Genomic DNA, 12,867 nt, shown 5'->3' with positions numbered 1-12,867 from the left:
TCCAAAGTCGACTTCTCGTCATCGCCTGGAATGTGAACGTGCGTCTCTTCCTCGCCCTCGGCCTCAGATCGGAATGAGAAGTGTGAAGAGCCAGAATCGCGGCGTCGTGAAGATGTTGGTCGTGATGGGATATTGGTAGATGTGGACGGACTGCGAAAGGACAAGTCGTCGGTTTCGACAACAAAGTCATCATCATCCCAATTTTCTATGTCGGCCTCGACAGGTTGTCGGGGTTTGAGTCGTAAAGGTTCCATGGTAGCGGTTGTGTTATTGTTTAATTATCGGTTGAAGCCAAGATTCGGCCAAAATGGTTATTCAGCCTGACTCGACTGTTGGGGACGCGAAGTCAATTGCGTACAGTCATTCTTGTCAATGGCAATTGTTCCCCGCATACAAAAGCATATCCCCCAAGGTCTGGACGGGGTGGATGATGCGGCCTTGAAATAATAATAACGTCAAAAGAAATCCAAAACAAGAGTCGTAAAGTAAAGAGAGTTATCGTGGATCCTGCAGGTACTCTGATAGCTGGTTGGTGGCTTTGTGCGTATGGTTGATGGGCCTTGGATGTGCTGGCGGACAAAGCGACGCTGCAGCGAGGTCTGTGGTCTGTGGTGGTAGTCGGAGGAACAAAGAAAATAGGTAGGTACGTTGTAACGTCGCCGTGTGGAGACGGGTTTTGCGGGCGGACAAAAAAGAAGGAAAAGCAAAAGCAAGATCGTCAAAGAGGAAATTCGTTAAGAGGAGGAGGAGGGTATTCGGGTTTTTGATACTGAAGTTGTAGGTAAGGAAAAGGATTTTTCTCGATGGTCGCGAGGGTGACGTGCGAAACAGGATGCAAAGGTCAGGAATGTGAGATGGACTGGACGGACTGGACTTGGTTTGTTTGGTTTGCTTTTGCTTTGGTGAGCTGTTAAAAGAAAATGGCTGGGGGGTGGTCACTGTAAGCGTGGCTGGAGGTGGTCCCCGCTAACTACTAAGGGACGTGCCCACTGTGACCATCTGTTGCTGGGCACTACGATCGCTATGGACAACTCCCCCACAGGGCAAGTGCTAAGGCTTGGTCTCTGCGCTATTTAAACACTACGAAAGAAGGCTTGTTGGCACTACACCTGAAATGGGATATTTCAAGGATTTTTGGACGAATATCTGGGTGTTGGCTTGAGAATTGATCAATTGAGTGACTGAATAGGTATCTACACGTGACTGGCTTGTTTTCGCAACCTCCAAGCAACTTAGCAGCAATTGAACCGTTTGCAGTCAGGGGAGTCGCCCGATTGGCTCAGAAGCTTCACGCGTCATAGTCGCGACGTGTAAGGTAGACATACCCAAAGTGAAGAAAGGTTTTTTCTTTGTTACTTGAGTTTGTGACTAGTGATTGATCTAAACGACTCAGCTTCCATGTTTCCAAGCTTTCTGCTTTGGTGTTTTTTGTGCCTGGCGTGCCTGGACGATCCTTGATGATCTCACAAAGCTAAAAAACCGGCCAGGGCCAAGCACTGTCCCTCTTCTTTGTGCAACAATCCTGGACTCAGCTGCCGATGATGATGTTATTGTTGTTGTTGATATCTTTTACACTTCCCCTGATCTGTATCACGTAGATAAACTCCCCTCCAGAAATGTCTCAAGAAAAAAAAAACATGTGTCCCTGCACGAAATGAATTTATATACGTAACTGCACAGGGCAGATTCAGGAACGATCTCACTCACACACGTCTGAGACCCAGTCACAGCAGACGGGATGGGTCTCCAGATGTCGGCCACTTCACTAGCAGTAAAGGGTGTCATCCAACTGGATGGAATATAATAGACTCCTTTGGGGCACGCCATCTTTGCTTGAGAAGTGCCGACATGGAATGATAACTGTGGATTGTAACAAATTATCAAGTTACGCTTTCGAACTTGACCTAATCACAATTCACTCATGTCTCTAGTTGAGTTTTACAATGGCATGCTGTCAATGAAACTGTCAGATTGTCAATCTGAGGAATATGTTGATGTGGGCAACTACTAAAGTTCGAGGTCCCCTATTTTATCCCATTTAGCGGCAGGTGCCTAGAAAAGAGAGGAGCCTTGTTAGCCTGTGCCTTTTCCTGCTTGCCCCTGCTCGAGGCTGGTCGACTGGCTAACTGGCCGTTCCTGCTGGTTGCAGCCTGCAGCCTGCAGCTCTCCCGCTTCTTCATGCAACAAATGCATCGAACTCCATATTTACTTATGGCTGCCTGCAGTCAGATCACTTTATTAAATGACAGCAAACAAAGACATTTTGTTCCTTGACTTTTCTCCTTCTTCTTGTTCTCGTGACCCACGTCTTACACAAGCTCCTCGCTAAAATACCCTGGACTGCCACTGCCCCAGCTTCTGCGGATCATTCAACCCAACTTAAACAAATGGTCCAAGCACCAACTGATCGTCATCACCATCATCATCATCATCATCATCATCATTAACATCGACGACAACTTGAATCCAGGCACACTCCATCTAGCCCTTACCGTTTAGCATTCCTCTAGCAAGCCAACTCGCAAGCGTTGATATCGTCGGCCCGTGTGCCGTGTTTCACCCGCTATCTTGCTATTCCCACAAGGGAGTTGTATCAATCTGCTCCAAACACTACCACAGCTTCGGTATCTGCCACCATTCCACTGATCTTGACCTAAGCCCTTGGTATTGTCAGACAAACACCCACAAGCAGGCCCTTTCTAAACTCTTGACTGTGCCTGTGTCGTTTCCAATATCTCCTGCGATGCGCGTTCTAAGGTTCCCTCGCAGCGATGACAAGGCTGCCTTTGTGCTTATACAAGTAACCCAAAAGGGTTCGAAACCACTCGACCTCAAGTTAGTGGGCACTGAAGGGGAGGAGCCATACGTAACTTCATGTAAGTCATTCCATTCCCTCCACTGCATTGCAATCTGGAACCCTAGTCCATAAATCATCACCATCGATGCAAACGGCAATGCATCGACCCCTGAATCTGACTCTGAATTTAGTGAAACATGATAAGGTCATGTCCCTGCGTGTCAACAACTGTCCTGCATCAGAGAGTGAATGGCGAGAGATTCTCAAGAGCTTGTTTCAGCAGGAACCCCTTCCGGATATTCAAGCTACAGCCACAGTGCAAAGCGAAAAGTCTATATCAATCACCCTTCGTAAAGAGGTCCAGGGTATTACGGTAAGACTGGAGCTATTCAAAAGTCCGGGCTTGCAACTAACTGCCCTAGCAACGCTTTGGTGCAATCACTTTGAGCCATGATCCAGATGAAGCCATCGAACTGTTTGAGTGGTGCGGTGCAGCTGTTGAGTCCTCTACTAGCAGTAAGCAAGCCGCGGCCGACCTGGCTGTCAAATCGACTGAAGCGAATGCCGCCGTCGCCCAGCTTCAGTCTCAGCTGGAAGACATGATCAAAGCAAAGTGCGAGGATGAGACACTATTGTTGAGGAGGTTCAGGGACCTCCTGAATGAGAAGAAAATAAAAATTAGGGAACAACAACAGGCATTAGCGGCTCTAGCAGCAAACCCCAGCATGGCAGGTCAATCACAACCTTCACAGGCTGTTACAGTTGAAGTCGAGCAGCCAAAGCAAAAGACAAAGTCAAAGCAGCGTTCTCGACAAGCCGCCAAGTCCAGGCCTGCAAAGAGAAAGGCGCCTGCAACAAGGCGAGTGGAAGAGTCCGAGGATGATGCTGGTGTTGACACCATGGATGTCGACGTCAAACGGGAGCCTGAGGATACAGATCCTGGGAACACAACGGAAGCAACTGCATCTGTCGATAGCAACGACGAGGATGATGTTGTTATTCAGTTGAAAACATCCCAGCAAATCTATGGCTCTACATCCGTGGCTGCTTCTCAAGAAAAGGCGTCTGCAAAGGCCGCCGAAAAGCCTCCGCCACCGCGAGCTCTCCCATTTGCAACAAAAAAGACTGCACCTACGCCTGCTGGTGATGAGACAGAATCAGATGACGAGCTTTAATGGACGATTTATGACACTTGCGTGGCATAGCGTTTCGAATTTTGTTTATTTAGATTACACTTCAAGTGAGATCTGACCACACCATACCAGCCAATCCTCTTATATACATACATCTGTTGGTCATGGCATGCAAACTGTACGAAATCCTCTGTCTAGGCTTACGACCTATCGTTTTCATCAAACTTGTTCCGCCAGAATCCTCGGAAGTGTTTCTCGGCACCGAGCTTGGAGATCTCAGCAATCTCATCCTGTGTCAGCTTAAACTTGGGAAGCTTGGCAAGATAGCCATCAAGTCTCTCGACCTTGTTGCTCGTAGTAAGAGCAATGGTGTCCTGATCAATGACCCATCGCAGGCCGACCTCAGACTCTGTCACGCCGTACTTCTCGGCCAACTTTGTGTAGAGAGGGTCAACAGGCCCACCCTTGGCTGTGACGATAGGGGTAAGGGGGCCGTAAGCAGACACGGCAATGTTGTGCTTCTTGTGGAAATCGAGGAGATCACCATGTTGAAGATAAGGGTGATACTCGATCTGATTAATGGCAGGCTTGACCTTGGCTGTCTTCAGGATGGGCTCGAGGTGCACCTGCAAGAAGTTGGACACGCCGATGGACTTGGCCCGTCCAGACTCCTTGATTTGCTCCAGTTCAGACCATCGCTGCTGAAGGTCCTCATCGGTCTCGGCAAACCAGGGGCCGTGGATCAGGTAGAGGTCCACGTATTCGAGACCAAGCTTCTTGAGGGAAACGTCAAAGGCATCAATGGCGGAACCCTTCTTTTCGGCAGGGATCTTTGTGGTAACATAAAGCTGTTCTCGGGGAACACCGCCTGCTTTGATGGCCTCTCCAAGCTCTTCCTCATTTCCGTAGACTATTGATTTGTTAGCAATAATATTGGTTTTGGTAGAGATGCGTTAACTCGCCCTCGGCGCCATCAAGATGACGATATCCGGCCTTGATGGCCTTGGTTGTGATGTCAACGACATGCTGGTCAAGTCCACTTTGAGAATCTTTCTTAAACTGGGCTGTGCCCAATCCGAATGCAAGCTTGCAGATGTTAGCCTTGTGTGATAACGCTGCAGTATGCTGTGAGTTCTGTTGAGATGAAGCGGGTGACATACCACTGGGATCTCATTGCCGTCATTCAGCTTGTAGCTAGGGATATTGTGACTGCTCATTTGGGCTGATTTGTAACTGGAATTCTTGTATACGAGTTGGTGTCTTCAGGGGATTGTATTCAATGAACTGACAAGGCCTTTAATGATAGGTATGAGTTTTGTTAATGATCAAGAGTTGCCGAGGATGGGGAGGAGAGTCGTAGTGTTGGTTTAAGTACCGTCGCCCCCACCTTGTATCAATCAATGCTCGGCAATCAGATGGCGACTTAGAGTGGGACTATTTCCGCAATTGCTAATTCTCTATGGATATGTCGTATGCATCTACTTTGACGGATTGGTTATGGTGTTTGCTTGTGGATAACTATTTGGTGTCTCAGATCATGCTTGCGTGCTTGTACATGTCTCATTTGCTCCAATTGCGGAGATACAAGCTGTGTCGATGACGGTATGATAGACAACAGAGGTGCCTACATATGCGATGATACGTCTACAGCCAGTTGTTCATCAATTCTTCTCAATTAGATACATACATGATATGTGGGTTGTAGAATATTTAGTCCTTCAATCTCACCATGATCTTTTACAGAGTGTGGGGGAGCTGCGGAACGTCGGCAGCCTTGCCGAGTGTCTTCACTGACTATACCCAACTACTTATGAGCAATTTATGACATATCCTTTGAATAAACATGTCCTTTCCATCGCACACTACTAAGATCTATCTTTCGTACTCTACAGGAACAAACTTGCATTTCTTTGAACAGAATACCTCCCAGAAAGCCTGGATTTTTAGAACTACAGGGTAGCCACAATGGTAGTAATCATGGAAATCTGTTACCCGAAACCAAGACATTCTCAAATCAAGATGGATATAATAGGACAAATGTCGCTATCCTTGTTATTCGCTATGTATCAACATCGCATTATAGTATAAATCCTCATCATCTAGTACAGATCGACTAGATTACTAGCCTACAGTCAATCCATGTCAAAGCCCTTCCTCCTCTTCCATCTACTTGCGATCTCTCGTAATCAGCATACAAGGCTGTCTCGCATGCCAAATGCGTCTCTCCTTGACACCCAGAGCAGCATCTTGCATCGTCTGTGACTCCGATCGTGCCCGTGTAGGCGCAACTCTAGGTCCTTCCCAGACCTGCACCTCTTCTACAGATGCTGATATCTCGAACTCGCCGCGACAGAGCACTGTCATGCCCACTGAAACCTCTGCGCTGCCATGTCCTTCCAATACCGGAATGAGCTGTTGTAATGTACCGTTCCATGCTAGCTTCCGTGTAAACTCCAGGCCAACATTCGCAGGCCGATGGCAAAGCGCAGGTAGGATTCTGACGAGGGGGTGGATTTTCTGAGCCGTTCGGTTGGTGACACGCACCTTGAGTTGCATAAACTCATCGACATACGCCACACCCTTCTCAGCTGCATTGCCATCCGCATCTTCAATTGATAGTTCAATATCAACCTCGTCAATTTTAATAGCCTCAATCATTCGTGTGGTCAGTCTGATGCTTCTCAAGTCAATCGAGCCGCCTCTCTTAGGTAGCGACGTCGTCTTCCATGTCGCTCTGAGGCAATCGAGAACTCTTTCCCTGTACCAGAAACCTTCACGGTTTGCTCGTTCCGTCTCAGGTGAGATCTTGCTGGCACTGACCACGAACTGTCGGTTTCGAGATGGATTGAGCGTTGGTATTGTGGCATGAGGATCCTCCAAGTACACCCTCTTGACAGGCAGGATGACTCGGCTCGTGTTGCCTGGAAGAATGTCTTCTTGAACGGATATTCCATCATTGCTCTCTAATTGCACCAACATTTGACTTGGCCAGGCGTTGCGAAGATCGACAGACAAGAGACAATATTCGTCGCGCTTGGCTGTGAAGGAACTGCCCAAGCGATCCCATAAAGGCTGAGGAATCTCGCCATGTACTGGTAGCGCATCGATTCGGGCAAGCTCAACGCTAGCATTGACTGTTACGGTAAGGTCCAAGGAAACCTGTCTCGTGTAAAACTGTTCAGGCATTTCTTCTTGTGGGCATCCCAAATGCGTGTAATCGACCTGGATTGTTGCAGTTGTAAGCCCAGGCTTGCCTAGGATTTCAAATTCGAACGTCGCCTCTCCATTGGGCGCAATATGACGAGTCTTCTGGCTGTTAGGAAGTCGCAATGCTTGCTTCTTCATCAGTGCAAGCTCATACTCGTAAAGTTCAGAGGGTGTCGCATCCCGATTGCCGATCGCACTCTGCAAAGGTTCTTGCGTAGAGTCCTTGAATGAGAAGAGCATAAAGTCTACTGGTGTCGCTGCAAGATTCTGCATTGTCACAGAGAATATCTGCCTCTCGCCCTCCAAAATCATGATTGAAGACTGTGCAAGCGTGGTGGACTTGACTATAACAAGCGGTTGTGCTTGAATTGCCGTAAGTGTCATGCTTTCAGCTTCGAGCTTTGGGGCAAAAGGCTTGATGTCTGTCACAGCCTCCTCGAGAGCAGCCAAACCCTTGGCCTTAATCTTGAGCTCTTGCTTTGGTACCCAAGGCATAGAGAAGACAGGGAATCGTCGCTCCCGACATCCGCGGACTTTGATGATGGCACCGGTAACCTTGACGGTCCCCGCCTCCTTTGCTCTACCTCTGAGCCGTATAACTTGAGTTCGATAAGGTCCTACTAATGTTGCCTCCTTAACAGCGTCGAATTCAACGCCTTCTGTAGCTAGGTAGATGGACTCGACATCGACTTCTATATCATAGGGGTTCTGCAGTGTAATTTTGAAGGTAGCGTATTCATCAGCCACAAGAGTCTGAGTTACTGTCTCATCGGGCTTCTTCAGAAACGGGTTGTAGATGAAAGGATCGACATCCTGTGAAGCGCGACTGGCGGCGGCACCCGGAAGGATGCTTTTTGAGTGAGCAACCGGCGTTTTGCTAGTTAGTGACGGCTCAAGCTTGATTCCTCTCACAAAGAACTCATCCCAGTACTCAGCTGCTATATCGTTATAGCCTAACCTCTGTACCAGGCCCGCAGTCCTTGATATTCCCGTAGCCAGTCGCACTTGCTCATCTCGAAGAATCATTGGTGACGCATCCTCTCGTCGTGGCCCTGGAGCTACACCCGAGCCGGATGTACGCAAAAGGTCGCTCGAGAATCGCAGAACGCCATCAAAATCCGGCAAGGCTTCTGAAAAGTTGATGCAAGCTCTTAGAATGTTAAGCTTGACGTCTGGGAACCCGAAGAAGCGAGCTGCAGACTGGCCACGTATCCTAGCAATCACAGCCTCGTCCGAATCATCAACCGCTTCGTTGTTCTTGACGCCGGCCTTGCGGGTTAAATCAAACCCAACGATGCCATAAGATTTGCAGAGCAGAGTCATCAGGGCCTCTATGCCCTGTTCGACATCGCACTCTCCAATCTCTAAGGCCATTGAGCCACTGCTGGAACCACCGCCACCAGAAGTCAACGACATTAGTCCGGCAGCAGGATGAATGCCCATATCGGCAGCGCCTCGGGTTCTTGCCTCGACTAGACCACCGATAAGAACTGATACAAGCTCTCTTATTACCATAGCCTTCTTTCGGTGAAGCCCCAAAGGCCCCAGAACAGTCGCTATACCGCTCAGAATGGACGCTCGGTCGACAGTCGTAAGAAGTTCCGAAGCACCCGCGGGGAATGCCTTGAACAGCATGGCTCCGATTTGTTGTCGCGAAGGCGTTACACCGAATCGCGGTGGCGCCGCAAGGGGTTGGTCAGGGACGATTCCAGTCGCAATCATGCCTAGAGATTCCCGATCAAGGTAGCCATTGGACAGGTGGAGAGCCTGGTAGATCTTTGAAAATCGGATATAAGTTTCGGATAGTGGTAAGGGGGGAAGGCTGTCTGAAGACACCCTGGAGTAGAGGAGAATGATACGTTCAAGCAGTTCAGGGAGCAGTGCTTGAAGGTTTCTAAGATGTTTCGGCTGATTGGGATCCTCGGGCGTAGGATCCGGTGTTTGTTTATGGGTTGGCTTGTCCGGGAACTGGATAAGCACTGTAGGTACATGAAACTCGATATTGGACCAGCCAAGGAGGAACAGGTTTACCAAGATGAGCTCCAGCGCCTTGCCGTGCCACAAATGATCATTGACAGACCGAGCAGCCATAGCACCGTCACTGAGCTCCTTGATAGAATCGGTCCATCGACCAGCCTGTAAAAACATAGAACCAACGACAACTGCCGCTCGTCCCTTAGTTCTATGTCTCCAGCGGTCATTCACACCTCCAGCGCCAAAGCCTTGGGTTGATATGCGATCGCGACTAGCTGATCGAGAGCTCTCAATGGTCTCTGGCGGGGCAGATGGTTCTGGTGTCGACCGATCACTAGCCGGAGGACTTGGACCATCCGTAGACATGGGTGGGTTCGATAGATGACTCTTTGGAGGCGTCGATGACAACCCTGGCGTCGAGTTACTCGAATGAAGACCTGGTCGACTGTTCACTGGCATAGACATGCGAGCCTGGGCCTTATCCATAATCCCGCCTGCCGAGTTGGAACGCGCAGAATGCTTGGAAGACACGATGCTCGAATTCCGTTTCAGAAGACTATTTATACCGCCTTCCCCACCCCATGAGCCACCATTAGTATGCCTCGAAGAGGTTGAATAAGGTACAGGAGACTCGATGTTGGTCATGGCTTCGAAGGACTTGGCCAATGTCGTCATCTCAGCGAGTAGAAGCGAGGAGATGTCGCACATGACTGTCCTGATGGTAGTCACAGTGCATTTCTCGGGCGGAGGAATATCAATAAGGCCCTCGGGCATTGGGATCTCGGTGTCGTGGGGGTTGACATAGTCGAAAATCAGAACGTGGTGCACAAGGGCTTTGGGGTAGGTATCGCGCAGCTCCTCGAGCTCCTGGTATAGAGCCCTGATGTTCTTCTCTGTTGTCGTTGGTCCCGTACCATTCATAGATTGTCGTTTATTTAGGTTCTTTTGATGCAGCTCGGTGCCATCCGCCAGAGCTATTATGGCAAGGGGTTCTCGGTATAAGTCGAAGGGAGTAAGGGCGAGGTGAGAGGGAGGCGGAACGTGAGTGACGAGGTTGTATATTATAGCGCCATCTGGGTAAGCCAGAGGCGAGAACATATCTACGCAGATCGGGTCAGCGCCATATTGGACGGGGTGATGGCATCACTTACTCCTGTTAGGTCTGCCATCAGCGCTGATGTCGCGGAGGTGGACGACATGTTGCTGGTTTAATCGCTCGACAAAGGTAGCGAATCGGTCTGCTTTTATCTGCCCCAGAGGTAACAGAAGAGTCTTTACCCTCGCGGGAGCGACGGGGGCCAAAGGATCTAAGCTCATCCTAGCATCTGGTGTTTGCTCAACATAACCGCGGGCGCAACGTGGTTGGTGTTTCTGTAGAGAGCGACTCTTTGAGCGTCTCTGTATGGGCGATTGGTATGTTGATGTTGTTTCTTACAATCGCATTATCGAATCAATCTCGTATCGTCTCGTTCAATTGGAAAATCAAGCTCTGGAAGTTGAACTGTCGTCTTTGAGCGCCGGATCCTGAGCTTTGTATCGTACACCTGTCGCATGCGGCTAGGAGCTGTACAGTACGTTGGCCTACCCTTACATGGGTGACCGGATATAGTGGAGAAGCCAGGAACCGGAGACGACTTTTTGCGAGCCGACAAATACATACCAGTGGCAGCAAGTCTACGTTAACACTTGTCTCATATCATGATATTATCATACCAATCCAAATTTCACTACGAGTATTGTTTCAGTCGATATTAAGGTTATTTATGTGGACGAGCCATGAAGACTCGTGGTATCTTAAGCTCGACCTACCGAGAATATACACGCCGGGGTATCGCGAATTAGCTTCTAACAATGTCCATATCCAGCTCCGAAAGTTATAACCAAGTTTCCGGGTTTCTCAAGACAATATTTTCTTTTCAAGTCGTCCTTTCATCGTCGTTATCCAACAGACGATGGTGGTCCTTGGGGACTTTGGTCTGACGGCTTCCTCTCTCTTGCTTCGGCTTGCAACTCACTTTCAAACGTGTCCACAGACAAACTCGCTTCTACGAAGTCCTCCAACTCTTCCGTGACTGTTTTGAGTTTTTCCTTTACTGCAACGGCAGCTTCATAACCAACAATGTGGCGCGCCGGAGGGTTCTCATGTCCTCCAATCGCCGATAAGGCGTGGACTGTCTCCATGACCAGCTTATCTGCTGCGCCGGGAGGTAGCTTGGGGTAGCGATGCAGGATCTCGCCTGGGGCGACATCCGGCTCGATGGATATACTTGGTGGGGACATTGGCGAAGGTCCATAGTCGGCTGGTGATGTGGGGTAAGGCAAAGCCGTGTCTGGATGAGTGTTGAGGACGTTGGCGAGAATGTCGCGAATACTCGGGGCAGACTCTTGGTACTGGTCGTAAGCAGGCAATTGAGGGGCGAATGTGAGGCGATTGGTTAAGGACAGAATCTCCTTATTGGGCTGAACAACTGTGACTTTGATGTTGAAGGGCGCAATCTCATATGCGAGTGAGTCGCAAAAGCCTTCGAGAGCCCAGGTGGCAGCTGTGTATATTGACATACCTGGTGTGCCAATATGGCCGCCAGTGCTTGTCAGAACAATGATATGCCCTGTATGCTGGGACCTGAGCTGAGGAAGAGCAGATTTGATAAAGTTGACCTGAGAGAAGAAGACAGACTCGAATTGGTCGCGAACGAGGTTTTGTGTGAATGGGGTTGTTGATAGTTCCTCTACCGTTCCAACGACAGCTTTAGAGCAATCGAGTTAGTGAAACCAGTCGACTTGATGACCTACAGAGCTTCCAACTCACCATCAGATTTGCAGCATAACAAAATGTCGATCCGTCCAAAAACCTGAACAGCTTCTGCGACAGCAGCACCACAACTTCCCATGGAAGCGCCGTCACATCGAATGCCGCGAATGCGGTCCTTCCACCCTTCGCGGTCCTTTCTCGAGCTCTTACACTCGTTCACAAGCTCACGAAACTCGGCGCTGCGATCCTCATGATCGATCTCGTAGGGTGGTAGACATGCGACAACGTAGTCGCCATGTGAAAGAAGGAGTCGGATGAGCCGGACAGCTAAGGGTGACAGAGCTGAAGTGAGAAGCCATGTTCGCGGCGAGTTGTGCGTGGCTGTAGAGGGGTTCGAGTCAGCGTCGGCCATTATAATGGCGTGTACATGATTTAATATGGGCAGTGGTGGTCAATTGAGGATTCCCAAGCTCTTTTTGGGGCGCAGTCGTTGTTCCGTTTTCGTTTGGCTCTTTCCAATGTCTTTGATTATGTAACTCAGAGACTCAAAATATCAAAGACATGCCCGTTTCAGCGAGAAGAAGAGGAATTGATCGTGAATTGTTTAGATTCGTGCCAAGGTTTGGAAAATAAAGAGATGCTGGAGCAAGCAATTGTGGAGTCGCAATTGGGAGCTTGTTGAGCTTAACTTTGGCTTAACTTTAGGCAGTAGCTGAGCCGAGCTGAGCTGAGCTTTCCTTCCCTCCAACAAATTACATCATTCGTGATGATGAAGGAAAGAGCAACACTCCTTGAGCTTGACCACCCAACAACTTAATCAAAATGCTTGAAAAGAATTGAAAACAAATATGACAAATATAGAGAGATAAGGATTTGAAGAAACAGGGTTTTTGTCAAACTCTTTTAATACTAAAAAGGGAATGACACGCCGAGTGAGGACCAAGCTGAGGACGGATTGGGATTGGGGAATCTTGACAAAAGCCCACTCGGAAAGAAACAATAAA

General features: G+C 49.0%; 4 protein-coding genes across 4 annotated transcripts; 1 reads left to right on the top strand and 3 right to left on the bottom strand.

The window, feature by feature from the left end:
• Positions 1 to 3,005: 3,005 nt before the first annotated feature.
• FGSG_06241 (uncharacterized protein) lies at positions 3,006 to 3,972 on the top strand (the record flags this gene model as incomplete). Its single annotated transcript, XM_011326587.1, has 2 exons — positions 3,006 to 3,170; positions 3,220 to 3,972. The coding sequence occupies 2 exons, from the start codon at positions 3,006 to 3,008 to the stop codon at positions 3,970 to 3,972; spliced, it is 918 nt and encodes a 305-aa protein (XP_011324889.1).
• A 27-nt stretch (positions 3,973 to 3,999) lies between these two features.
• On the bottom strand, positions 4,000 to 5,147 carry FGSG_06240 (uncharacterized protein; the record flags this gene model as incomplete). Its single annotated transcript, XM_011326586.1, has 3 exons — positions 4,000 to 4,840; positions 4,914 to 5,064; positions 5,094 to 5,147. The coding sequence occupies 3 exons, from the start codon at positions 5,145 to 5,147 to the stop codon at positions 4,131 to 4,133; spliced, it is 915 nt and encodes a 304-aa protein (XP_011324888.1). The 3' UTR covers positions 4,000 to 4,130.
• A 904-nt stretch (positions 5,148 to 6,051) lies between these two features.
• Positions 6,052 to 10,428, bottom strand: FGSG_12896 (uncharacterized protein; the record flags this gene model as incomplete). Its single annotated transcript, XM_011326585.1, has 3 exons — positions 6,052 to 6,056; positions 6,126 to 10,211; positions 10,263 to 10,428. The coding sequence occupies 3 exons, from the start codon at positions 10,426 to 10,428 to the stop codon at positions 6,052 to 6,054; spliced, it is 4,257 nt and encodes a 1,418-aa protein (XP_011324887.1).
• A 621-nt stretch (positions 10,429 to 11,049) lies between these two features.
• Positions 11,050 to 12,275, bottom strand: FGSG_12895 (uncharacterized protein; the record flags this gene model as incomplete). The annotated part of the gene is made up of 2 exons (XM_011326584.1): positions 11,050 to 11,858; positions 11,921 to 12,275. The coding sequence occupies 2 exons, from the start codon at positions 12,273 to 12,275 to the stop codon at positions 11,050 to 11,052; spliced, it is 1,164 nt and encodes a 387-aa protein (XP_011324886.1).
• Between the last annotated feature and the right edge of the window lie 592 nt (positions 12,276 to 12,867).

This window comes from Fusarium graminearum, chromosome 3 (assembly GCF_000240135.3).
Source record: "Fusarium graminearum PH-1 chromosome 3, whole genome shotgun sequence".
Taxonomy (NCBI): Eukaryota; Fungi; Ascomycota; class Sordariomycetes; order Hypocreales; family Nectriaceae; genus Fusarium; species Fusarium graminearum.
The sequence above is the reverse complement of the archived record's forward strand: the minus strand, read 5'-3'. Positions and strand labels throughout refer to the sequence as shown.